Here is a 27,121-nt window from a genome sequence, read left to right as displayed (position 1 = left end):
AATTACAAAAATTTTAAAAAAAAAGGTCAACAACAAAGACGCTGTCCCAGACAGCGTTTTTAGGTTGATTTTTTTTAAAAAAAAAACCCAGGCATAAAACGCTGACCGAGACAGCGTTTTAGCCTGGAAGCTTAGTTTGGTAAATACTTTTGCCACGCAACCATTTTGGTTAATATTTGCCAAAATTGGCTCACTTTGAAAAAACGTCCAAATTAATGCCTTAGTATGACATTTATGAATCTTCGATCCTTAAGAGTCCTACTACTTTGATGCCAAACAATACAGCTATCATTGAGCACCTAAACAATATTCTCTTATAAGCATTTCTGTTGCTGATAACAAAAATTGACATTTTAGTTGATTACAATGGAGTGCATAGACAGTAGCTGCATCAAAGTATCAGGGAATAGCAGCTGGAATTTGAGATGAAAGTCCTTTAAGTTAACATATTTTGTGTATGGTGGCGGGACTCAATTCGTGCATGGTGCTACATGCTACATTAATTTCATTATTCATCTTTATTGATTTGATGAAGTAGCATCATATCATTGCTGATGCATATTCCTTTATGTTATCATGCTTGTGATGTATAAATAGGTGAAACGACAACGTATTCTGCATTTCTGCTACCTTCTGCATTCACTGGTGTATAAAAATCGAACGAAAAATTTGTTTTTTTTTTTTTGTTTTTTTGAGGAAAAATTTTGTTTACAAAATAATAAACCTTCTATATAGCTTGAGCCAAGATGCAAAGTCCTTCAGTTAGAGCTACTTATTAATAAGTTTGCTTTCAAGTGATTATTAATAGCTAGCTTGAAGGCTTATTTCTTCTATAAGTCAGGTTGTCGTGCATACTCCCTCCGTCCCTCATTTTTTGTCCCATTGTAAAAATATGGGTCAAATTTTTAATACTTTGACCATGAATTTTCGTTAATCTATACGTGATAATATATTAATGTATGATCTTGTTAGAATAGTATCATTGTATAGTTTATTAATATCAAATATTAATAATTTTTACGCGTATAGAAATAGAGATATATACGTTTAAAGATGCATATTGGAAACCGTGAAAAGTCAAATGGGGCAAAAAATAAGGGACAAAGGGAGTAATAGCTAGCTTGAAGGCTTATTTCTTCTATAAGTCGGGTTGTCGTGCATACTCTGCGGAGTCTGTGCCCCATATTAAGGTTCATTGGCCCTCATTTATATTGCTATTAGATTTCTGTCCTGCTTACTACTGCCACCTAGAAATACTATGTTCTAGTTTTATTTCCAATTTATACTTGCACGGTTGTGCCTTCTGCAGATAGAACATGTCTGTCCTGCTTATACTGAGTGCTGGCAACACTTAAATTGGTTCTCTTTCACATTTGATCTACTCTTCAACCATTACCTTAATCTGCTTATGGCATTATATGTTTTCCCATGTTTTCGTGATCCATTGTATCTCCTGATTTTCTGTACTCTCAGACACGGAAATTTGTTCATATCAATCCCACTACTACTGTTAAAAGACACTACATTGGATGGAAATGGCCAAAAACGTGTTAAATGTCATACATTTACACAAAGAACATGCTGAAAGTTCATTAAAAGCCTCATTTTTGTTACAACAGATTGCTGGCAATTGTTTCAGAGTTGAGTTGAGTTGGTTCAGAGTTGTTTAACCCTCATTAAAAGCCTCATTAAAAGCGTGACATTGGTTCAGAGTTGAGTTTAAAAGCCGAACTTCCTCAAGGAATGTCACCTAGATCAATTTTGATTAACATTCCAGATTTGTTTAACCCCAAAAAAAGGGATTTTTGCCAGATGTAATCTGTATTTGGGTCTTTGATTTGCAGTAAAACTTAATTTTAAAAACATAACTTAATTTTAAAAACATTTATTGTCAGTATTTTTTACATGTTTTCAGTTTCATTTGCGTTACAGAGAGAAAAGAGGCAAACTAAAGAGTGAGACCATCATAAAACAAATAAAGAATAAATTAATTGATATAATAACTTCAAGAGAACACATACCACTACATGATAATCAATCAAAAAAGAAACTAAAAAGAAAAGGAAAATCCAAAGATTTTGCCTTATGTTAATAAAATTCTTCACCTAGATGTAATAACATTGTTTAATAAACTAGAAAATCACATCATAAGAAACCCAGCCAAAACCCCAACAACAACCATCACAGCACTACCCTTAGCCCCAGAAGCACCACTAGTGGGAGCAACAGCAGGAGTCTCGGCTTCCGAGTTCGGAGAAGGAGAAGGGGCAAAAGCCGGTGAAGCGGCACCGGACCGCCTGCTTCGGGCAGACATAACAACCACAATGACCTTCTCACCCTTCTCACAGTTAGCCTGAGTTCCACTGATGAAGTAGTATGGTCCTGGTTTCTTTAGTTCAACCTTGGTTTGACCATCCTTGTATTCTGCTACTGGACTGCTGGTGTTGCAGCTTAAGTATGCTTCTCTTGTCACTTGTAACACTGAGTCTTGTTTGTTGTCATACTTCCATACTGTTGTCAACCAAAATCATGAAATTTCAGGGTTAGAACAATAAATAAATCAGGTGAGATTATTTTGAGCTATTAATTATTGTAAAAGATTTGATTTTTTTTCATCAATAAGTAATATCTGATATGACCCTGGTGAGATTTTGAGCTAAAATGTGAAAAAGATTTTGACATTTTTTTTACCACATAAATAATATCTGAAAGATTTTGAGCTAAAATGTGAATCAGATGAGATTTTGAGCTATTATGTAGAAGAAATTTGATTTTTCTCACGCCCGAATAATATCTGAAAAGATTTTGAGTTAAAATGTGGTTCACAATCAAATAAAGTCTGATAAGATATTGTCTAAAATTGTGAAAAAAGTTTTGATTTTTTTCAGAAGTTAATTAAATCTGAACAGACCCAGATGAGAATTCGAGCTAATATGAGGAAAAAGTTACAATTTTTATTCAATTAAAATTTATTATGAGTAAACCCAGGTGGAATTCTGAATCAAAACTGAAAAAGTTACAAAATTTTAATTGAATTGTAACTTAAATGGGAAAAAATTACGATTTATTACAAATTTTAAGAATAAAACAGATGAAATTAATGTATAACAGAATAAATAAAAGAATGGAAATTAGAAAAATTAATGTTAAAACTTACCAAGATTATCACCAATTTGGAATCTCTGCTTTTCAGCCCATTTGTTGAGTGAATCAGATTGAGAAGAAGGAACTTTCCATGCATCTGAAGTACCACCAACAAGATGGTCTTTTGCTTCAGCAAAACTGGAAAAGAGTGCAATTGTCAATACCAAAGAAACAGAGAAGAAGATTCTAGAAGCCATTGATGATTTTTTATGCTTAATAAATTCAAAAAAATGAAATTTTTAGATTTCTAGAAGAAGATTTCAGAAAAATTTTGGAATTAAAGAAGAAAGAGAGAAAATTAGAGAGCTAAGAGAAAGAGATGCTTGAGTGATGAAGAGAGGAAGAAGAAGAAATGGAGGTATTTATAGGGAAAAGTGGTGGAAAATTAGCCGTTGAGAAAAAGGGGATTTGATGATGTTAGAGTTAAAGTGGGGTCCATGTTTGACTGAAATTCAGGTGAAATGTTAAGGGCTCTGTTTTTTGTCCGTTGATGTAACGGTTTAAAAAGGTGGAACGGTCGAAAGTTTTTCATGTGATACAAAGTAAAACGGGTTAATGGTGAATGAATGTTTTAGATTTTTCATTAATGGTTGTATTTAACATTCCAGAATTACAATTGACTCGATTAATCTAATTAATTAGATTTTAGTTAGGTGCAAAGTATAAAGATATCATGCATATCCGATCTGAATTTATATGTACTTAAATCTTACTCAATTCAAGCTTAACATGCACGTAGCAATAAGGTTAGAAATCGGCACACTTTGTTTAAAAAAAAAAAAAAGGCCCAAACTAGACATTTGCTTGAGCTAAATTTAATACTAATCCAAAGAAACTACCTACGCAAACTCAACTCGAATTTGAAATCACCTAAACTAAACATACCTTGAATCAAAATCAGTTTGAATATAAATTCAATGTAATCCAAACTAATCCGGTTCAATTCAAAAGAACACAATGATTTTATATTACCCAAATAAAATGTGACCCGACCCATCAATAATTGATCCAAACACAAACCGCAAACCCGATTTAATACCGGGGAGATCACAGCCATGGATTGGCCCATAACTTTTAGTCTTGGGCCATTCGTAAGTCCAAAAACATAATTTCCCTTACTATTATATGTTGCTCGTATAATTTACTTTTTCTATTTTTATTTTTAATTTTAGGATGTATAATTTACTATTGTTTCAAAATTCCCAAACATCAAAAATAGAAAAAAGAGACAGACGTCCACAACAAAAACGCTACAACAACAACGCGGCAACATTTCCTGCATGCAACCCACGTTTCATCACCTCCATTTTTACATTTGCTCCTAGCCACGTAAAACTAACCTTTCCTTAACAATTCAACAAATAATATAATTATATTTCACTAAATATACACCATATAACAACTTTGATGTTTTATTTGAGAAACAAAAAATTAAACACTAGAAAAAAAAAAACGGTTTAAATTATTATCATGTCTTGGGGAGGACCAGAAGTTGATAGAGGTGATGTAAAGATAGATCCAACCGACAAGGGTGGTGATCAATCTTGGAGGAAAACCGCTGACACCCATAAGATGACGAGCGAGCAAGTCAAGGCCGCGGGTGTCGAGGGGTCGCAACGACCCCCGGACACGGCCGAGGTCCTGGGGAGGTGTTACACCAACGACGTCGGTTGCCTTTCAGTTACGCTACTATGGGTATAGCTGGTTTTGCTATAACGGCTATTATAGGGTATAGTGTATTGTACTCTAAGAAAAAGGCTAAGGTTGATGCCTTGGATGTTGCTAAGGTTGCTACTAACACGGCTGTGCCCGAAAACACCGAGAATCGATCTAAGAGATAGAGTTATTGATGAGTTAGTTTTTTTATTTGGTTATGTGTGGATGGAGTTCTTTTTCATGTTAGCATGCATGTATTGATAATTTTGGTAAAATAAGTTTTTTGTATGAGTGTTAGTTACTTGGATTTCTCAAGTCTAAAACACATTAATATTATCAACTTCTCTTTGTTTGATTTGGTTAAATGTTGAAAATTTGTAATGCCAATGAAATCTAATTTCATATTAGTGTTATGACTTGTTTGGTTGAACTTTGGGGAAGTTTTACTCACCATATTTAGTAAACCTAATCAAATAACGCAATTCAACATTATTGTTATTCTATTGTTTGTCACCAAACATGCCATGAGAGTCTTATCATGTAATATAATCAGATCAAGAGTATATATAGATAGGCAAAAATACATCATATAATTACAAGTTTACGATGATAGAAAATAAACAAACTCATTTTTTTGATGAAGTAGTAGATGAATGATGGCTAAGTTTGGAATTTGTGACCCAAAAAACTATAATCCGCGCATGTGATACATTTTCTTGAAAGAAGAAAAGTGATACTATACATTAATAAAGAGTCAAACATATATTATACACATTGGGCTTAAACCAGTTTACCTATGATAATACTAGGTAGGGCCTTCACTTTATGTCTATCCCTCCATCGTCCACACCCTACCACACTGGTTCCAGAGCAACATTGAAATCTCTTCATAGCAGTTAATTATGGGAATCAGCTTGAGTGGATTGACCACGGTGTCGCTGCACACACTCTTTTTTCATTTACGTAGATGTTTTTGTTTATTATTGTTAAATTGATTATAAATAGCTTTAAAAATAATCGCACAAAATTATTTAAGTGTGTAAGAAATTCATATGTTGGCCATACTACATTAGATATTATAAGTTATACTTACACTTAAAGTTGAACCACTAAATGACTGATTTTTGCACAAGGCCATGGGCCACTGAAATGCTACTACTGCAAAGTCTTGAGGGGGGATAGGTTGGCAGTAAATGGGAGATATAAACATTTTAAACACAACAATGACATGAAAATAAGAAAAGTCTTCAATTTTGTGACTATAATGATCACTCACTAAGCTACTAGGGGTATTAGACATATTGCAATTTAGCACATATATAATAATATCTTTATTTAGGGGCGGAGTAGGCAATGGGACATTGACTTCACTTATTTAAAAAAAAAAATTATAAACATTTTAAAAATAAAGATATAATAATTTAAAATTGAATTATGAGATAAAATATATGTAAATTAGAATTTTCTTTTTTGTAAATCCGCATAACATACTTACATGTGTCAATATGTAATATATAAGTAATATGTAATATGCAATATATGATATATAAAATATAAATACGAATATATAATACTACCCCCATTTCTGAAAGTTCGACTTACTTACTATTTATGTGGTCAAAATAAAATAACTTTGACCACATTTTAAGATTTATACAATCATTAACAAATTTGATCTTATTAGATTCCCCTAATAATAAATTTTTCAAATATCAACTTTTTAAAAATTTTACTTATACATAGCCGAAATTATTAATGGTCAAACATGTTTATTGGAGATCGTGCAAATGCAAAGTGAGTCGAGTCGAATTGTTCTTTGAACAGAGGGATATATATTATAAATTTGTTTTAGAATTTCAACTATTACAAAAGTATATATAAATGTTTCTTTTCCTGATTTAGAATAATAATTATTAGAGATATGAGATCAAACTAATATCGTAAGAATATATGTGTATATATCTTCCATATTGATATTATCATGAGAATGATATACTTAGGATTATTTATGTTAAGATATTATTTAGTGAATATATCTTTTATATATATGATTATGATAAACATCTTTAAATTAAATGGTTATGATAGGTTATCTTTAGGATATATGGTCAAGTTATCTTTAATTTAGGATATATGGTCAAGTTATCTTTAATTTAGGATATATGGTAAAGTTATCTTTAATTTAGGATATATGGTTATGATAGGTTATCTTTAATTTAGAATATATGGTTATTATAGGATTACCGCATTGTTTTTGTAGTGTTACAGTAGGAGTCAAATCACATTCACGAAATGTAACATACAATGCACTTGTAATTGTGTAAAACACATGAGATTGTATATGACTTTGATCGAAAACGAAAAATCGAAGGAGCCACCAACAAGTTTATAGACTTGTAAATCGTTAATGGATCTCACGAATAAGCTAAGCTACAAATTGAAAACAATCAACCATAATAAAGGACCAAATCATAATGGTGTTGAACCAATTAGGATTTGAAAATGATGGTACAAACTTAATTAGGATTAGACTTGGTAAACGGGCCGTTCGGGTCGGGTACAGGTCAGGTCAATTCGGATCGGGTTAATTTCAGGTCAATCAATATTCGGGTTGGGTTTGGGACGAGTCGGGTCAATTCGGGTTTCAGGTCAGTTTCTAGTCAATGATTATTCGGGTCGGGTTGGGTATCGGGTCAACACTTCGGGTCGAGTTAGGGTCGGGTCATTTCGGGTCGGGTCAGTCTTTGAGTCCAAATGTCAGGTCAAGTTCAGTCGGGTCAACTTCGAATCGGGTCAAATTCAGGTCAAGTTGAGTTTGAGTTGGGTCAATTCGGGTCGGGTCAATCTTCGAGTACAATTTTCGAGTCAAGTTATGGTCGGGTCATATTTGGGTCGAAACTTTGGGTTAAGGCATCAAGCTCAAATAGTTAAATTTATTATTGGTATTTTTATAGTTACCATTGTTTTTAATAAGAAATATAAATCTAAGTGTCAACATCATTGTTATTATTGCCGAGAGTTATTACAATATTATTGTTTCATATATAATCACTATCATTGATTAATTAGTAAAAAATTCAAATTAGTTCAAGGGCTTGTTCTCTTCACGACTTCACCTTATAAAAATAAGTTTAAGGTCTAATAACTTCAAATAAGTTCAGATTAGTACAGATAAGTTACTATAAGCCTATAAGGTCCAATAAGTTTAATAAGGACTAATAAATTTAATAAGTTCCAATAAGTCAAAATAAGATCTAATAAGTTCTAATCAAGTCTAGTAATAAGGTATAATAAGATCCAATAAGTTCTAATAAGTTCAATCAGATCTAATAAGTTTTGATAAGTTCAGGTCAAATAACGTGAAGAGATTACACCCTACGTAAAAAGTGAAAAGGATTTAAATATAACATTTTAAAAAAGAAGAGTAACAGTAACAATAACAATAACAATAACAAGTGTTCCTAATCAAGTGGAACTCTTTATAATTACGAATTTACGAGTACTAAATACACGCACATTACTCATGTCATGTAAGAGTGTAAGACCACGTAAGAGTGTCATTCTTAACCAATTAAGGTACAAGTCGATTTGGTTAAGGTTACTTTCGATAAGTGTTTATTTGGGTAAAAGTAACTAAGCCATAAATCAATTAGGTCATTTTGAGTATTAGTTACTTCGTATTTTTTATTCGGGTCATTTCGGGTATAGTTCGGGTCGCTTCGGGTTCGTTTCGGGTCTATTCGGGTCAATCGATTTGGGTTAAGATCGGGTCGGGTCACTTCGGGTCGGATCGGGTCGGGTTTCCGGTCAACTTCGGTTCGGGTTAATTTGGGTATCGGGTTTACTCCATACTAGTTGCTTAGTTTGATGATAAAAATGATAGTGTGTGGATACGATTCTTTATGGAATAAGTAGTAATTGTTGCATCAAAAATTGTGTCATGGAAGAGTAGTCATTGTTGCATCAAAAGTTTTGTTGGCACAAATGGTCATGGAATGAGTAGAAATTGTTTTATCAAGGATTGTGTGGGCACGAATGAGTAGCAATTGTTGTACCATGGATTGTGTGTGGGCACGAATGAGTAGCAATTGCTGTATCAAGGATTGTGTGAGGGCATAATGTTTAATTTCATGGAATGTAGAAATTGTTGTATCAAGGATTGGTGTAATTGTTGTGTCAAGGATTGTGTGTGGGCACAAATGAGTAGCAATTGTTGTATCAAGGATTATCTGAGCGCATGAATTTTCATGGAATGAGAGGTAAATTTTTGTAATTGTTGTGTCAAGGATTGTGTGTGGGCATGATTTGTCATGGTGGTGGACTGTTTCAGATGTTTGAGATGCGGTCGAGGTGGTGGATAGGATAAGTACTTGATGCCGGAGGGCCAATGCACTGACTGAGGAATGTGATCATGCATTCCTGCCATAGATAGGAGAGCTAAAGCTAAGTGGGGTTGAACCAGAAGAGAGGGAAAATATCAGTGGGTGAAGATGATGGAGCAAATGATTGAGTGAGGAAGGACTCTTAAGAAGTGGAGCAAACGATTAAGGGAAAATATCAGTGGTTGTTTCTGCAGTAAAAGTTGTTCTTACCGTAGTTAATATTATTGGGCTTACTTGTAGCAGCTTTCTTCGAATGCTTTCCCACTCCTGGAGTAGCATGCCTAGCAGCTCATCTACAGAAACTGGTTTTGCGCGAGCTGAGTGTTAATACAAGTATGAAAAGAGGAGTAATCTTCAGTTCTTCACCTAAAAGTGAGACACCAAGACAAAAGGGGGACTTACAAATTTACAGTACTCGGAAGTTGGAACAGAGAATTCAGCTATGACAAATTAAGCTCAAGTGCTTAACTAGAGTAAGCCAAGACCACCAAGAGTCTGCAATGACATATGTATGCTTGCATTGATCAACACAACATCTTAAATCTGTAAAACGAATGTACCGTGGATCTGGCCTTACAAATCAATCTATCTTCAATGATGAGTATATGAGTTTAGTAAAACAGAAACATGCATAGAAACCAACAGTTCCTGTTAGTACAAAAAATGCAAACGAACCAATGAGCATGTGACCGAGAAAGAGAAGCGCTGGAACTGGTTTTGTTACATACAATTTTCCTGCAAGAAAATAAGCAGCATACAGGTAGAGGTAAACTCCTGAAACACCCGATGTTAAGTATGAAGTCCACCACCACCTGTAGTCCTCGCGACAGAGATGAAAGTAGCATAGCACGATGGTAGTCCCACCACACGTAGCCAAAAGAGTAAGAACGCCTAAGAACTGGAAGCTCTGAATGTGGTAAATCTGATACAACCAAATAGTGCTTATAATTTTCGAAAGCTCATAGAAGATAGCCGAAAATGGTAAAAGTCCTCCTACAATGAGGGAAGTGATTGGTTGTTTATAGAATGGTTGTTTAGGAATTTCTCGAGGAATTTTACTAGTTCTAACTGGAGCTTTGATTGCTTCAGTCCTGAACCCAAAGTAGCTTCCAATGAAAACAAGGGGTATCGAAACTCCAAACCACAAGAGCATTAGAACAAACATTGCTTCAGGTGGAAGTGCACTTGATGAATTCTGTCTATAGGTGATAAAATTTAAGGTGAACAGAATGATAGCTACTGGTCCAGGCAGCATGAACGCGGTCTTAGCAGCAATCTTTCTCCATTGTGTGCCTTCAAACATTTTGTAAAGACGAGCTGATGAATAGCCGGAAAAATAGCCCATCAACACCCAAAGGAAGAGAATGACTCTCCAAACCTCATCCCAATCTGAAGGCAAGATGAATCCAGGGACAGAAAGGATAGAAACAGCAGTGATCATTGTTCCAAAGCACTGAACTCCAGTTCCAACCAAGATGCAGAGTAAATCAGAGTAAATTGGTCGCCTGAAAACATCTGCGTGTACTAGTTTCCATCCTGTTTCCTCCAGTATAGCAGATTCATTGTACTTCGAGATGTCATGGTATGTACGCATTATTAGTATGGCTACTACTCCTAAAATTAAAAAAAGTGTCACTAAATAATTGATAGTTACATAGAACTGTTTTTCATCAGCCTGCGTTTGATGATAAGTATTCCATCTAGACGCCCATGTAACGTTGCTTTCCTGAAACATGTACACAAAATTATGATGAAAAGAAAACTTAGCATGCACATATAGTAGTCCTGTTGGACCTTTTTGTCATCTTCTGACTATAATTTTATTTCTGATTATGTATATGTATACATATTGAATGCTATAAACATTTTCTTGAATCACCTACAAGTTTAAACTACAAAATGTTTTCTTATTAATTGATGTATGTTGGTTAATTTTGCAATGTTTTGACACAAAAAGTTTACAATTGGAGTATTATTTTTGTATAGATTCACAGAGAGAATAAGGACATAATGCAAAAAGCATTCTCGAAAAGAAAATTTTAAGTGTGACTACCATGATTTACCTGGAAAATGACATCATAAGTAAACACAATTGTTTCGTTTTCTTGAACTAGTTGAGGACCAGACGAATATGTCTCCTCCAAGTCCTCCATAGGAATGTTGCAAGTTGCTAACTTATCCTTTTCATGATTAACACTGTAACGAAAAGGATGAGCATCATGACATCGATAAGGTCAGTGATTTTTGGTAGGGAAGGCGGGAGAGGGGAGGACTAGAGGAGCCTGTGTGGACTTACCTAGAAGGTTTGACCTCAAATCCCACAATCTTTACAAAGTCAGTAGCAGCATCTTTATGATACTTGACAGTAAAAGCCAGATGATTGTAAATGAAGTACCTAATACTTTCGTCCTGTGTACAAAAGAGGTAAGGTAAGATTCATTACGCGCAGACATGCCAATATGAGGTAAGGCTATACTCACATCAACGGTACCAGCATATCGCCCCATGAGCCCTAAATTGTATCCAATCTGATAATAATCATTATCAGCTTCCTCAGTTAGAAGTTTATAACGAAGAGCAACAGGAAGTCCATCCAGAACCCTGACACAGCAAACAAATTAGATGAATGCAATCAACAAAAGACTAATAAGCAATTCAATTTGGTGGCATACATGTTAGCATGATAAAGCTCGTAAATTTTCTCTTGGAATGACTTTGCTGATAACTCATCAAGAGTGATACAACAGACTACTCTGCACATCTGTGGCTCCTGCATCCTGAACTGCAGAATTTCGAAAAACAACCGGGGTTTATACTTTATACTCAGGATTATCTTTTTCCAAATAAGTCTTAAATAATGAAATAGTTGTACTGAGACTACTAACCACATAAGGAGAGTCTTTTAGTTGTTGGCTAAGATATACACCAAGATGTCCTGCAGAGTCATTCGTAGGATTCGGACGACAAAAAGGAACAGAATAGTATGCATAAGGAAGCTGAGCATCAGTAGAGGTTAATTCATCAACTTTTACAATCAATGGATCTCCCTGAAACCAGAAAAATATACCGGCAATTAATTACAGATATTTCAAAGTTCGTTAACATGGTACAGAGTATAAGTCTACAAGACCTACTCACAATTAAGAAAAACAGCATGCTAATGATCTACAAAATCCGGAGTAGTTTAGTCTGTGTTACTTAGGTTGTGACTTGTGAGTGTAGTTTAGTTCGTGTTATTTTGGTTACTACTTACTAGAACTCTTTCAAATCAATGCAACAAAAAATATAAATTAAAATCGAACCTGTTTTAATATCATATTGCAAATCAGCTCATGTTTAGTGCCATATACAATCAAACAAACAAATTTAAGTGAATATTAATCAACTAAACAGGTCAGTTAAATGATAAAAAAATAAAAATAAAAGTAAAATCGGACCTGTTTAAATAGTTGAGGAGAATCACTGAATCGCAAGAAAGAGAAGCAGCATCCGAAATCGATATGGATTATAAGCAACACAAACAATAACAATGTCATGATTGATTTCATTGTGCTTACACCACCATTCATGGAGTTTTTGAATGTGAGAAAGGAAGAGTTAGTGATAGTACTTTGAATCTAAGTCAACTATAGTTTGGAAAAATAAAGATTTGATTTGATTTAGTACACGTTAAATTGATAAATGAATCAACTAATTGAACCCATTGACTTTGATAACTATTTTTAAATCATTAACAATTTGAGTAGTTATATTAAATGGGATTACTCATTTGTTTAAATACAATTAAGTAAAAAATAATTTTAAATTAATAAGAATCAACAATTTTAAGGAAAAAATATAACAAAAAAACAGTAAAAATAATTTCAATTCAGCAAAACTAAGATGAATAGAACATGACCTTAGTCTATTACGAGTATAAATTTATCATGTTTTGTGTCCTGAGTCAAGATGTATACAAATTTACTATGCATCATGAGAAACAATCTATTCCAAAAAATCATTGTACATGTGCCGTTTTTATCGAATTTGGATTGAAATTATCTCCACTCTGCAGCATATGGTGGTTATGTTGGTGATTTAGCATGTACTTGTACATAAAGGAATAAAAGTTTACGTATTAAAAGATTGGTTGGAAAATGACTAACAAAAATGTTGTGAGTGTTTTAGCACGTAATAAAAAGTACATTGAAAAACAAACATCATTTAATTAGCCATTTGAACTACGATTAGATAAATGAACAAACTTTCTATTACAACACTAGATAATCATACATTCATACACAATTGCAAACTTTGTTAAAAATAACCAACTAAAGAAGAAAGCCTTAAATCACTTCAACTTTCCAACACATTGATACATGGTTACTTGCAACCAGGAAATGGGCCACCACAAAGGCACTTATTATGGGCAAATATGATCGGGTCAACCCGTTTGTAACGTCGACCGTTCGGTATTGGGCCACAAAGTTGATTATAACTCACATCGATAGAATCTGGCCGCAATAGGCCGAATCGTTTAGGGAGAGATCCATATATCATATTGTGGCTAATGTTGAAGCCCAATAAGCTTGGAGTCAAGTCCACTTTAGTGAAGTCAAACCTCAAAAGGTTGTATCCTACCTCTATAGTAAGAATGTTGGTGTTAGTCTTTTCAAACAAGAAAGCAGCATCCCCTGTGAGCTTATTTTGACTAAGGTAAATAAAATGTAAATTACCACGGCCCAATGATTTTGGGATTGGCCCACTTAATTGGTTACCGACAAGCCCAAGTGATTGGAGTCCAGGCATAAAGCCCAAAGATGATGGAATTGGGCCCGATAAAGAGTTGAATTTGAGATCTAGTATTGCTAATTTCTTGAGTTTTTGGGCTATAAAATCGGGTATTGGGCCAGACAACTTATTTGAGCTAAAATCAAGGGTTGTGAGATTTGTTAGTTGGGCTATGGAAATAGGAATTGGGCCGGTGAGTAGATTTGAAGAGAGGTCGAGAAAAACCATTTTCTTGAGTTGACCTAGAAAGTTAGGGATCGGCCCAGTAAACTTATTCGATGGGATATAGAGTAGGGTCAGCTTCGTAAGCTGGCCCAAAAATTCTGGAATTGGGCCGGACACATTGGTTCTAGAGATAGTAAGTTCAGTAAGGTTAGTGAGCTTACCGACGTACGACGGTATTGGGCCAGAAAGATTGGGAACTGTGTCAAAGTAGAGCTTAGTGAGGGATGGAAGTTGGTCCAAAAACGATGGTATTGGGCCGTGGATGTCTTGGTCTTCCTCAAATCGAACCATGGTGACGTGGCCTTCAATGTTGCATCGAACTCCATTCCAACCAGCACAATCAGTGTTGGGGTCCCATGATGAAAGCGAGGAGGGGTTGCCTAAGAGCTTCTTAATACGGAGGAGGACATTTTTGTCGTGGGGACGGCAAAGATCGGGTATAGGCTGAGAGTAAGAGAGATCTACGAACAAAGCAACGAGGAGTGTAGCCAGAATTAGATGGTTGGGACTCATTTTTATTATGTGTACCCACTTATAAGCATACTCTAGTACTAGCTTAGTGAGTTGATGCAAGTAAGATGAGCAAAGTCAAGTCTTTATATACAAATCTAATATGCTTGTTGCTGCCGTTTACGCGTTATAATTTGCAATAAAATAAACAAGAAAATTAAAATTTCTTCGTGCTTCTATTCTATCAATTTTATTTATGTCCTCGAAGGGAACTTTGTCACTTACCTGCAAATTGCAATAAAAATCATAAAACAATTGAGGTATCCATACTTTTGCATGATGATTTGTTTTCCTCTGACCATTTTTATATAATAAAGTAATTAAAAGATGACCCTTTTAGATATTTTTCCAAAATTATACATTCTCGGTTCTTTTTTACTTGATCTGTTTCTTTTATCACGCTTGTCAATGTAACATTTTAACGATCAATAACTTTAATTCTCCACAAGTAAAAATTATAAAGTTATATATAATGATAGTATTTATTGTGACGAATTCAAAAAGATCTCACATGAATATGTTTTTACTTATATATTATTCACAAAAGATGGTCAAAGGAGGAGTGGTGAATAGTGTAAAAGTCAAAGCGGATCAAGTAAAAAAAAATGGAGGAAGTATTAAGAAAACGAACTCTTTAATTTTTTTTTATGACTAATATATATTATCGAAAGACGAAAGTAGCATTATTTCTAAGAGCATATACATTCACATTCTTGACCAACTGTCAAACAAATCCTTTCCTTTTGTAGAAAAAAAGTTTACTCCCATTGGCATATTATACTTGTCATATATTTAACCCATGATATTAAATCCCTCCGTTATCTGAAAATCTCAAATGAGCCTAATAAAATTTAGGGTCTGTTCACATTTACTGAACTGAGCTAAAATGAACTGATTGGAGTTGAATCGAATATTTTATGAGAGAAGGAAATTAGGAGTTGAACTAAACTGAACTGATTAGAGCTAAACTGAATTAAACTGAACTGATCTGAACTGAAATTAAGCTGAAGTGAACAGGCCTTTAATCCCTAAATTGATATAAGGAAGCGATGTCACTACTCAGCCATATTAATCTCATCATTATTTCTATTATTAATAGAAATTAAAGAAAAGGCAACGTGTAATCATGTTATTCGTGTAGGCTACGTATCATCGAAAATTCGAAATCATACTCCGTGCAATGCATAAAGCTTAATTAAATGTGTAGATTTATGAAATATTAAAGGCGCCAAAGCACAGGATACTAGCTCAGAAATGCAATCATGAAAAAATATTTGTATACTTAAACTTAGTACTAGCCCAGAAAATAACATTAATATATGTTAACCCACAATTCGAGTTGACCCAAAGACCGAACGTGACCCATGTCGAGAAACTCAACAACCTGACAGCATGGGCTTGTCAATATTGAAGAGTCCAAAGGGTAAATCCAACATGACAATGCTTGTCATGGCAAATCTCCCGTTTTATTTCGTGGACACGTTATGAATTTTGGGATTTTTGGCAATATTTACCACTTGTAAAAGGAAAAACAAGGAACATTTTAAAAATTATATATTGAGTTGAGACTAACAAGATCATACTCGAGAAATTTCAACACAAGGTATGTACGCATTCAAAATAAGGTATCAAGATGAATATAAAGACTAGGTACTATTGACCCATATTAATGATCTAGTCCATCTAGAGCATGCCATGAAACATTCAAGATCATCTGGTTGCAATGTTGTTAAAGTGTTAATTATTCCGAAAACATGATGTCGATTACTCTAAAGGGCATGTTAATGTCAATCCATATTTCATCGAGTTGCCATTGAGGTTTCTTGGATTGTTTCATTGAATTGTTGCGTTCAGGGTTGTGAAATCACTTCTTAAGGGTGCTTCAATATTGTGTTTCATCTTCTTTGCATCAAGTTTTTGTTGTTTCCCTTTTCAGCTTGATGGCCACTTAATTTTCACTTCAATTGTAGACCTTGAGTCTTAAATGACAAATTTAACAAAGACAAAAGGCAAAAATAAGATAAAAGAATAATTAGAAGAAATAATTATGAAGTATGAAGTAAATAATGGTTCCACTGATATCAAGGTCGCATAAATTGGTGGCAATTCTTTGAGGCCGAAACAATCTTTGAGTAGTAAATCTAACAGCTTGCAGAGTCATGATGTGCTGCTAGGAAGGAACTCGATCTGATCATCTGATAACAGTAGAAATTTCTTTGTGTAAAAGATGTGTCTTGAATTGTCTTGCTTTGTTTGAATTTGCAATACAACAAATGCCTTTCTAACAAGTAACAGCGAACGAAGAGGGGGGAAAAACAGCAGTTATGAATAAAATAAAGATTTGAGGATTATGTCATTACAAAAAACGAATGAGAAAAATACAAGATCCTTCACAGTCTACGGAGTATATCAGAGTTGGCCTTTCAATAATACTATAGTTGTGATTACAGTCCTCTTCCGACATTTACGATCTAATAACGTACACAAGAATCGCTAATTCTGAGAAGAATGTGGCTATCTCTTTCTTTGTGAGGGTGGGAAAATTTGCTCACCATTCACCAATTTAATGCGAGTATATCATTGTACTTAGTCAATCTTCACAGAGGAGTAGATAAGCCTGGTAAACCAGAAGCATGCGTAGAAACCAATAGTTCCCGTAAGCACGAAGAATGCGTATGAGGCAATGAGCATGTACCCAAAGTATAACATTCCAGACACTGGCTTTGTGATTTCAAGCTTGGTGAAGAAATAGAATGCTGCGTAGAGGAATAGGTACAGGGCGGAAGAACCTGATGTCAAATAAGATCTCCACCACCAGAGGTAGTCCTCACTGCAGAGCTGGAAGTAGCATAGCACAACGGTAATCTCAGCACAGGTTACTATAAGAATCATGAACACGATGAAGAGGAAGCCAAAGATGTAGTAGTACTGATTTAGCCAGATAGAGGTGAGGATGAAGAAGAGCTCGATGAAAACAGCACCAAATGGAAGTATGCCTCCAATGAGGATAGAGAAGATGGGGTTCATGTACCAGGCTTGCTCTGGAATTTGCCTTGGAATCTTGTTAGTTTTGACGGGGTCTTCGATTGCCTGCTTCCTGAATCCAACATAACTACCGACAAAAACAAGTGGGACTGAGATACCAAACCACAAAAAGATGAGGGCGAACATTGTCCCGAATGGAACTGCACCAGATGATTTCTCACCCCAGATGAGTGCGTTTAAAATGAAGAAAACAATGGCAACGGATCCTGGAAACAAGAATGCAGTCCGAATAGCAATTCGCTTCCATTCTGTTCCTTTAAACATTTTGTAAAGTCGAGCAGAAGCATAACCAGCAAAGATACCCATGAAGACCCAAAGAAAGAGCATGGCAGTCATAAGCCCACCACGGTTTGAAGGTGAGAGGAAACCAAGTACAGCAAACATCATGGTGACAACCATCATCCCAAGGCACTGAACACCAGTTCCAGCATAGACACACAGCAAATCTGAATTAACTGGAGGCCTAAAAACATCCCCATGGACTAGTTTCCAACCAGTTTCCTCCTGGGCTTCTTCCTGGGTCTCAAGTTCATTGTACTTTGAGATGTCACGGTATAGTGTACGCAACATGATCATTGCCACCATTCCAGAGAGGAATAGGACAATCATCAATGAGTTGACAATTGAAAACCAATGTATCTGGTCATCACTCATTAGGAGATACGCATCCCACCTAGATGCCCACTTGACCTCACTTTCCTATACACAAACAAAGAAGAAAATCCTGATAAGCAAACTAAGTGACTGACTGACCACACTGTCCCAATCCATACACAGGTGCACAAAGCTATGAATGGTTAGCAAGTTACAGCAGAAGGCGAAATGCCTCAAAGTTACCTGAAATTGAACATCATAAGTAAATACGATTTCTTGCTTATCTTCAACTTCTTGTGGGTTACTAGAGCTAATAACCAAACGATTTGCATGAGGATCGCATGATGTTAGACGAGTATTGTCATTCCATTCCCCTTCATATTCATGCTTGACACTGAGTCACCCAGAAAATATAGAACATCAAATACTTGCAAAAGAAGGTGTCATTAAGCTGCCAGAAAGGAGAATTCCACAAGAAAAAATACCTGAAAGGCTTGACCTCAAACCCTACAATTCTTGATAACTCAGTTTGGGCATCTTTGTGGTATCGCACAGTAAATGAAAGATGATTGTGGATAAAAAACTTTTCATCCTTGGTCTACAGTCAAAGTTCAAAATGTTAAGCACAGGGATCACAAACTCATAACTAAACCTATACTTTTTTTTGAAAGGAACTAAACCTATACTTTATTATACTAAGAACATAAAAACTCACTCCAGCATATTGCCCCTTGAGCCCAACATAATATCCAAGCTGGTAAACAGGAGTTAAATCCTGGTCTCCACGTCTTATTGGCATAACCAAGGGAAGGTTATCAAGGATCCTGTTTGTTCATAAAACCATCAAATTGATGCAAACAGGTTAACACAAACAAGAAGGTTATGCATGGGGAGCAAGATGATTCTTACATATTAACCCGATATTCATCGTTAATTTTCTCTTTAAATTCCTTGGCTGCTTTGGCATCAAGTGTTGTCCGGCAAACAACATTACACATTTGATGTTCCCGCATTTTGAACTGCAAAATATCCACAAAGCTAACGGTGAATATCCACCAAGATACTACAAAGATCAGTTTCCCCAACACCCAAAAGAAATGTTGTTGTAGGAAAAAAAAACTAACCACATATGGAGAATTTTCAATTCGGTCACCACGAAGAACTTCACCAAGATTCTCCGCACTGTCAACAATGGTGTGAGGGCGGCAATAAGGAAGTGAATAATATGAGTAAGGAAGCTGGGTCTTGATTGAGGTCAGCTTGTTGACCTTTACCATCAATTGATCTCCCTGCACACAAACATATAAATCAACTAAATTCACAAAGTTCAACCAAAATCCAATAGATAAGTGGTCATAATAAAGTCCATTAAATAAATAAATTCTATCAATGGTTGAATGACACAAATCACAGTCAACACCCAACAGCTTCACCACTCCACACACTTTTCTTCTTTATTTTCAAATAAAGACTCATAGGTATTAAAATACATCTTCAGAAGTTCATATTACAAGGATTAACCTACAATGCCCTTCAATCCAATCACAATATAGTGGAGGAAACAAAATGCGAGCAACAATTATATTTTGCACAGCCATCCTGTAAGGGACACTTAAAGACATCCTTGCATCATTATAAACTCACTACAGCAACTGAACTTCTTGACCTAAGCCTCTATCCTTATAACCATGTTCATCTAGATCTCTTCAACTGCCCTGCTGTCCAAGGTACTTACCATGCTTCTTACTTACTAATCGTGATCACTACACTAGCTGACAAATTTAAAGCAATTCACATCTTGGTTGCTTTGTTAAATCCAAAACTCTACCTGTTTCCTATTCTTAGATACATCCAAAATTTTGCTTGAATACAAATACTACTGCCCGAATAGTGGTTGTTAACCCCATATACTCCAAAAAAATACCCTTATCCTCTCATATAAATAGAAGAAAACAACTATTCTTCATTTCATCAAATAAGCACTCATGCTTTTCAAGATTGATCTTTGATCACTAATTCCTCCCAATATATATCTGATGTTATAATTTGAAAACATTAATATTAATCCAACAGTAGAGTGGTCAATCTGGTCATTAACTTAATCAATATATACCAAAAAAAGAACTATCAAAGGTACACTCTAAAACGCATGGATGGCTTTATTACAAAACAAGATTGAGTACCCAATATTCTTCAATCGCGCCATACCTAAATTCACAAAACCTCCCTAGTAAATGGACATTTTATCCGTCACAAGAAAATCCAATTCCACAGGAAAGCTCATTCTGAGTACACTCGAACCATGAAAATCGAATCAACTAACACCTCCTTGTCTCCCATTGACTTCACCTAATCTAAAAATGGAACTGATCTGCACTAACTTCATCTAATAAAGCTAATTTAACCTGATCCTGCAGATTCATCATCATTTTCACTTATTAAATTGATTTTTTGTTCATCTCTCAACTCATACACCACTGCATTGACTATTTACGTATAATTCAAGTTTCCATAACTTTTCACTCGTCTCTCATCGAATCAATCTCCAACACTAATTTCCACCGACACAAATAGATCTAGCCAAAAAAAACCAAATTTCGCTCAAAAATCACCGACAAAATTAACAATCACAAAATCAACAAACTCAACCAATTGATAACAAAGCAACAAAATCAACATCATCAGATATCAAAATCAACATCAAAAATAAGAAAGAATTGAAAACGCGTCGATCTGAAACGAACAACAAAATCAATCAAACCAAAAAAAAAACGAGCAATTAAACCTAAAAATCAACCACATTTCGTTTTAGAATCAAATTACAACACCTCAATTAAAAAAATTCACAAAATCAAATAAAAATTTGTCAAATTGTCAGAAAAAAATGAGGTTTAAAGAGGAGAGAAAAACCTTGTCGAAATCCTGAGGAGCGACACCAGGGAGGTAGAAGCAATGTGCGCCATGGATGAGAAGAACGAACAAGATTGAGATGAGCGCAGATCTTCGTCGAGCTTCCATGGCGTTTCTAGAGAGAGAGAGAGAGAGCGAAAGGGTGGAGAGATGAGAGTGTGTGAGATCCAGAAAACTGAATTTATTTATTTTATTTAGTCTTCGATTTATTTTAATTTTTAATTTTTAATTATATTTTTAATTAAAATTTTAGTTTGTTTTTAATTAGTTTGTGAGAGTGAATGAGGTGAAGGAAGGTGGGGGCGTGAGGTGAGGGGTGGATTAATTATAAATTTATAATTGATTGATTAATAATGGACTTTAATTGTTAATTACGTCTTGAAATTAATGTTATTGATTGGTTAATATTTTAATATTATTTGTGCTGAAATTACAATAATACCCCTCTATATAATAATAATGATGATGTTGGAGTTTAGTTTAGCGAAGACTTGAAAAGGAATTAAAAATTGGATAGCGACTTCACTCATAATTAGCTTATCATCAAATTAGAGATTGAATCATTTAATAGTTTTAAGGTTTTTAATAGACATTAAATCTAAATTTTTCTTTTATTCAAGTAAATCTAAACTTTTTTCATGTATAAATAGTTCGGATGTACTCGTGCTAAATTGCTAATGTACTAGATATGATCATGTAATCTTTAATACTTGCAATAAAAAAACAACCCCTCATTCATTTCACGGATCATAATAGATTACAAAGTATTCCGTTCTAACTTGACCATATCAATCAGAAACTAATAACTAACTACAAAGTATAACTCTAGTACAAGATAAGGGCTAATAATAAACTTTAATATTAGTTTAATTAGAAGATATTACATAATATAGGTTTAATTCAAGTGAAGAGAACACTACCTTAATATAATAATTAATGGCAATTTCGTTTTGATAACTTTGGGTTGTACAGTTCAAGTTTCAACGAATTTTGATGGGTAAAATATCAATTATCATCCAATTCTTCTTTGTTCAAGCATGGCTTCAGCCTTCAAGTATTGAAATTGTAGGTTTATACTTTACTCAAAGTTCAACTTTTGGTATCTTGATATTTCACCCTACGGAATCGACCTTTCATCCCATTAAAATAAAAGAAAGAATTTGTTATGCTAACTCTATTTGATACAAAACGTTTTCCCTTTATAAATGTATGCTCAACTTTAGCAAGGAGATCACTTATTTATCGATTCAATGACACTAACACATACTTTGGGGCTATTAATTGGGGAAAGTATTTGGTTACTCCGATCACCTTAACTGTCATGTATGCATGCTTAGAGCCTTCCATAAAGCCAAACTTGGGTGACTGGGTTGAATTAGGTTAAGTCAGGTCAAGTCATATCTAGTTCAAGTTTGAGTTATACTTGTCAAAAAGAGTTTGAGTTATGTTAAATTACTATGCCTATACAAAACAAATTTTAGATTGTTTTACATTTGCATGAGTCTGGTGAGGTCAAACTTTTTACATTTACATGAGTCCATATTGCATGAGTCCATATTGCATGAGTATGTTGATTGTTGAGCAAATCATTTTGTGTTTATCTTCATTATTGATTTCTCAATTCATGTTCATACAATGTTGTCTATGTTTCACACAATCACAGCACTAAACCCACCCTTGAATTGATAAATTCGTACTAACCAGTAACCACATAATAAACTAATTTATTATGAAATGGGTGGGAAGAATATATTAATAAATAGTCCGTTACATTTTGATTTCAGAATTAATTCCAAAGCCCACAGTTCCACAATATCGTCTAATCTCTCTATAAATGTATTTGAGAAAGAGAGCAATATAATACATTGGAGGGACACGTATAATATCATCTAGTCTCTATGTAAATGCATTTGAAAAAGAGAGCAATATACTCTGTAATATGTTGGAGGTGATCAAAACTGACTTGAATCTAGCTTTTATATTGGACATAACTTGAATATTTTAATAAATATGGGCTTTAGACATTTCATGAACAAATTTTGAAGCCATAATAAACTTAGCGTATCTTGAACAACCCCTTCTAGCCCAGTTCTAATTTAGTAGGTTTAGACGTGTTTTTCTAAAATTAATCGAGTTCAATTTGCACGTCCAAAATAGAGTGTGTTTTTGATAATGTGGCAGTGGAAGGGATGGCAAATTGACAAGATGCATTGTAAAGAGCTTAATGAACATTAGACTTCTTGCTAGAAAATAATGCACCATAACTGTCTTTCACTGTTTCTCCAACTTATGTGTATGTCTGTTACAAGTGCGTGCCACTTGATTGGTCTCTCTCATCTCAATTATAACAGGGTTGTACATTTGCACATAAAATTCAATTTCAACTCCTACGTTAGTTTTTCAATCAACTCCTACTAATTTAATTCTCTTACTGTTACCCCCAGTCACATTTCTTCTCTTCATTTGATCATATAATTAAGTGCTTCATTTGATTAATTGCGATTAAGGCTTAACTAACACTTTGAGCTGTGGAAATCTGGTGATGCACTGAGAATATTTTATATGTAGAATAACTTTCTTCATTTCTTGCTTATGAAGTACAAGTATTTTATAGTACATGACTACATGCTTAATTGCTTAATGAGTTAATGACAGATGATGTAAAGGCCTTGTAAAAGCTGATTAGGCCAGTTTGGCTCAATTGGGCCGTGAGGGGCCCAATAGTCCATAAGGCTTGAAATGGTAATCATTTTCATTAAATCTACGGAGTACTTTTTTCGATTTTTTTGATCCAGTGTTTGCGGGCTAGGCACTCGAGAGTAAAAAAGGAATCCATCCCCCAAATACCTTAGGATTCGAACTCCAAATCTCTTGAAAGGGCTTATCAAGAGTTTATATACGAGTGAATACCATTAAATTTATCCGATTGCTATGTTCTTTAAAGGAATAAATTGTTTTGATGTAGGCACCGAATGCTTATATATCATTATTCCTTTCTTCAAAGAAATTGTGTTCAACTAGACAACCCTCAATAGTTTTAAGTGCGTTTTAAGTATTTTATCTTATTTGGGTCGAATAAAACACTTCCAACTATACTTTTGAAAATTCTTAGCAAATATAAACCTGTGTAAGCAAAAATTACCCTTGTGTATATGAATCTTTCATGCAATTCTTAGCAATTTGATTCATGAAATTACAACTTATGATTCTTATCTCAGTATATATATCTTGTTAGAATTGGGTAGAAATGTAGAATGGAAAGAAAAAATGCGACGACGAGAGTAAGAGTTATGAAGTATTCCATCCGTTCCTTTATTTTTGACATTTTTTTCCTATAAGGCCTTGTTTGGTTGGAGGTTGGAAGTAGAAATTCCCATAAAATCTCAATTCCTATGAAATTGTAATCCTAGGAATTTCCCAAAAAGTGTTTGGTTGGATGTAGGAATTTTCACTTCCCATGGGAAGTTGTGAAGTTCCACTTACCTAGGAGTGACTAAGTAAGTTAATTCCTCCATTTTGTGGGAAATATAACTTTCTAGGAAGTTCCAATTCCTACATTATTGTCAACTAAACAAGCATGCATAAATTCATTTCTTAGAAAAACCAAAATTCTCATGAATTTATTTGTCAACCAAACAAGGCCTAAGTGTATGTTCACTAACCTTCACTTTATTAATTCTTTATTGTGTAAAGTTGATGAGAGAGAATAATGGTGAGTCCAAATTCTTGTTTGTGACAGGAAAGAGGGACATTTTAATAAAAAATTGGAGCAAAAATTAAGAAACAGAGGAAGTACTATTTATATACCATGTGAATTGAAGGAACCTACATCCAAGTCTTAAAAACACTCTTGTGAGACTGGTTGTCTTTAGATTGTGGCATTGGAAAAAAGCCCAATGTATTTTTATGCTATTGGTAGTGGGCTGAGTTAGTGTCTTGAGCCCAAATGCCGGTTGATTAATACGAAGGATATGATGAATAAATGGATTTCAGAAAGACGAAGTACTCCTAACTTCCACTTCCTAAGTCCTAAATGTGTAGGTCTCACTCTTACTTCTAAGAGGACCACACTCCTACTTTCTCTCTCCCCTAAACACTTTCAAATATTCATTGTTTGGCATCAACTTAGACGTCGAAGGCTCCGCTCCGGGGCTTGGAGTTCATTTTGCAAGTCCACATGAGGCCCAGATCCAAGGCCTAAAAGAATTCCATTAAGGTTCAAAAAGTCAATTTTTTTACCGAAATAACCTTTAACAAGTTACTTCACTATCTTATTTCTTTTTTCTTTTAATCAACTAAATTTTACTACCTTGATTTTAATCAACAAAACCTACCTATCTTCTTCTTAAGAACATATGCAAAAGGCAAATTAAACTTTATTTGGAAATGAAAAGAGTGTATATATTGATACAAGAAAATGTTGCCAAAATTCTAACACACCAAAGTGGCAAAACCCCTACTCTCCTTATCACTTTATGTACCAATATGACTTTTATACGTAAGTCATTTCTTTCTAGTAGACCGCAACTCCTTATAAGTTTTATAAGTGGATATAATAAGCATCAAAAGATGCTTGGCTATTAAAAAGAAATAGAGCTATTGTGAGAAGTTCTACCTACCTAAGAGATTTAGGCAAGCAACATATTTACATGCAAATCCTAAAGAATGTTATGCTATCCTACATTTTCACCAATCACTCAATACCACAAGTTTTGAAATCTCAAATGGGATGTTTTCTAATACTTCATACTTTTATATTTTATGTCAAACATATCAATAACAACATAACATGGCGTAATATATTTGGATACCTACATTAATTTCAATCTTTTCATAAATTTGTCAATACATAACCTATGTGTAGGTACCAAATATACAATCTCTATGAGGCGGTCCAAGCATCTGGCCTCTCTTAAGCTTTAGGAAGCTTAGTTAATTACCCCCATATACCACAAGTCACCCAATAAGCATCCTAAATTTGTACTTGACATTATTTTATTTGCTTAACACGATTGAATTTTGCTAAACATAAGTTATTTTTGCTAAAAAGAAATATAAATAAAATAATAATTTATGTTGAACTTCTAATTTCTAATGTGTTACATGCATACCCTACTATAATTTCAATCAAATCATAAATCTTTATATGACCCCATAACAAAATTTTCATTGAATCTCTAAAAGAAAAATAGAGAAACACGTTTATAATATATTCAAAAAGTTGTTAATTTTAACTACCACAAAATTACTGTATATTGTATAGTTGAATGTGTCATGAATCACAAAAAAATCACAACTAATAAACAAGATAACAAAAGGTGATTAAGCATGCCGGCCAATATGAACCTTGATAAGCCATCCTATTTGAAGAGAAGTTTGTCAATGTTGGAGACATGCTTTCTACAAATATTTTTATTTTTTTGGGTTATGTTTTTAGTGGGACAGATCAACTTGCATTTATAGACCACCCTTTAATTAATTAATAAAACAAATTAATTGATTGATTAGTAACTTAATTAATTTAATTAAAATTAATTAACAAGAGATAGAAAGCGAAGGCTATAAAGAAGAGAGATTTGAGGGTGAAGCAAAAGGGCCATGTGATGTGGCCATGTAAAAAAGTTCACTATGTCCTGGCTTTAAGCACATAAAACCTGGAGAGAATCTCTCTTACATCTTTACATTATGTAGTTGTAAATGTACCTTAATTTAGAACATGTCTTAATCATAGGTTATAAATTGTTCTATAAAATTTTGTGGTTTGAGATAGCAATTCGTGTAAACCTACAAGTCGTATTCTCATGTCGACATATGTTGATTTTAGGTCGTCGAAATGTTAATTTGACAATTAGAGTAGTTAAAATATGATATGATTGCGTAATATA

At 34.2% G+C, this 27,121-nt stretch overlaps 4 protein-coding genes and 1 pseudogene across 4 annotated transcripts; 1 reads left to right on the top strand and 4 right to left on the bottom strand.

Moving 5' to 3' along the window:
• Positions 1-1,967: 1,967 nt before the first annotated feature.
• LOC110712168 (early nodulin-like protein 3) lies at positions 1,968-3,473 on the bottom strand. The gene is made up of 2 exons (XM_021890610.1): positions 3,158-3,473; positions 1,968-2,511 (listed from the first exon to the last, which is right to left on the bottom strand). The coding sequence occupies exons 1-2, from the start codon at positions 3,339-3,341 to the stop codon at positions 2,141-2,143; spliced, it is 555 nt and encodes a 184-aa protein (XP_021746302.1). The 5' UTR covers positions 3,342-3,473; the 3' UTR covers positions 1,968-2,140.
• A 1,007-nt stretch (positions 3,474-4,480) lies between these two features.
• On the top strand, positions 4,481-5,150 carry LOC110712234 (annotated as a pseudogene).
• Positions 5,151-9,594: 4,444 nt separating this feature from the next.
• LOC110712257 (transmembrane 9 superfamily member 10-like) lies at positions 9,595-13,534 on the bottom strand. Its single transcript, XM_021890718.1, has 8 exons — positions 13,517-13,534; positions 12,620-12,799; positions 12,068-12,229; positions 11,855-11,964; positions 11,663-11,783; positions 11,479-11,591; positions 11,246-11,378; positions 9,595-10,908 (listed from the first exon to the last, which is right to left on the bottom strand). The coding sequence occupies exons 1-8, from the start codon at positions 13,532-13,534 to the stop codon at positions 9,763-9,765; spliced, it is 1,983 nt and encodes a 660-aa protein (XP_021746410.1). The 3' UTR covers positions 9,595-9,762.
• Positions 13,382-14,742, bottom strand: LOC110712189 (polygalacturonase inhibitor 2-like). Its single transcript, XM_021890643.1, has one exon. It carries the CDS (start codon positions 14,688-14,690, stop codon positions 13,545-13,547), a length of 1,146 nt encoding a protein of 381 aa, XP_021746335.1. The 5' UTR covers positions 14,691-14,742; the 3' UTR covers positions 13,382-13,544.
• Positions 14,743-16,991: 2,249 nt separating this feature from the next.
• LOC110712139 (transmembrane 9 superfamily member 8) lies at positions 16,992-21,431 on the bottom strand. The gene is made up of 7 exons (XM_021890566.1): positions 21,237-21,431; positions 19,451-19,615; positions 19,236-19,345; positions 19,042-19,150; positions 18,812-18,924; positions 18,570-18,720; positions 16,992-18,431 (listed from the first exon to the last, which is right to left on the bottom strand). The coding sequence occupies exons 1-7, from the start codon at positions 21,342-21,344 to the stop codon at positions 17,274-17,276; spliced, it is 1,914 nt and encodes a 637-aa protein (XP_021746258.1). The 5' UTR covers positions 21,345-21,431; the 3' UTR covers positions 16,992-17,273.
• Between the last annotated feature and the right edge of the window lie 5,690 nt (positions 21,432-27,121).

This window comes from Chenopodium quinoa, unplaced genomic scaffold (assembly GCF_001683475.1).
Source record: "Chenopodium quinoa cultivar QQ74 unplaced genomic scaffold, ASM168347v1, whole genome shotgun sequence".
NCBI classification, from domain to species: domain Eukaryota; kingdom Viridiplantae; phylum Streptophyta; class Magnoliopsida; order Caryophyllales; family Amaranthaceae; genus Chenopodium; species Chenopodium quinoa.
This window is presented reverse-complemented; position numbering and strand designations above follow the sequence as displayed.

Bases quoted from the DNA above. Each gene is read 5' to 3' on its own strand.
- LOC110712257 (XM_021890718.1), bottom strand. The intron at 11,592-11,662 runs GTGAGTATAGCC...TTTTGTACACAG, and splicing joins GATATGCTGGTACCGTTGAT to GACGAAAGTATTAGGTACTT. The intron at 10,909-11,245 runs GTAAATCATGGT...TACATGTTTCAG, and splicing joins CTTATGATGTCATTTTCCAG to GAAAGCAACGTTACATGGGC.
- LOC110712189 (XM_021890643.1), bottom strand. From the start codon at position 14,690: ATGAGTCCCAACCATCTAATTCTGGCTACACTCCTCGTTGCTTTGTTC.
- LOC110712168 (XM_021890610.1), bottom strand. From the start codon at position 3,341: ATGGCTTCTAGAATCTTCTTCTCTGTTTCTTTGGTATTGACAATTGCA. The intron at 2,512-3,157 runs GTAAGTTTTAAC...GGTTGACAACAG, and splicing joins CCAAATTGGTGATAATCTTG to TATGGAAGTATGACAACAAA.
- LOC110712139 (XM_021890566.1), bottom strand. From the start codon at position 21,344: ATGGAAGCTCGACGAAGATCTGCGCTCATCTCAATCTTGTTCGTTCTT. The intron at 18,721-18,811 runs GTATTTTTTCTT...TGGGTGACTCAG, and splicing joins TTTGAGGTCAAGCCTTTCAG to TGTCAAGCATGAATATGAAG. The intron at 18,432-18,569 runs GTAACTTTGAGG...GTTTGTGTATAG, and splicing joins CTTATGATGTTCAATTTCAG to GAAAGTGAGGTCAAGTGGGC.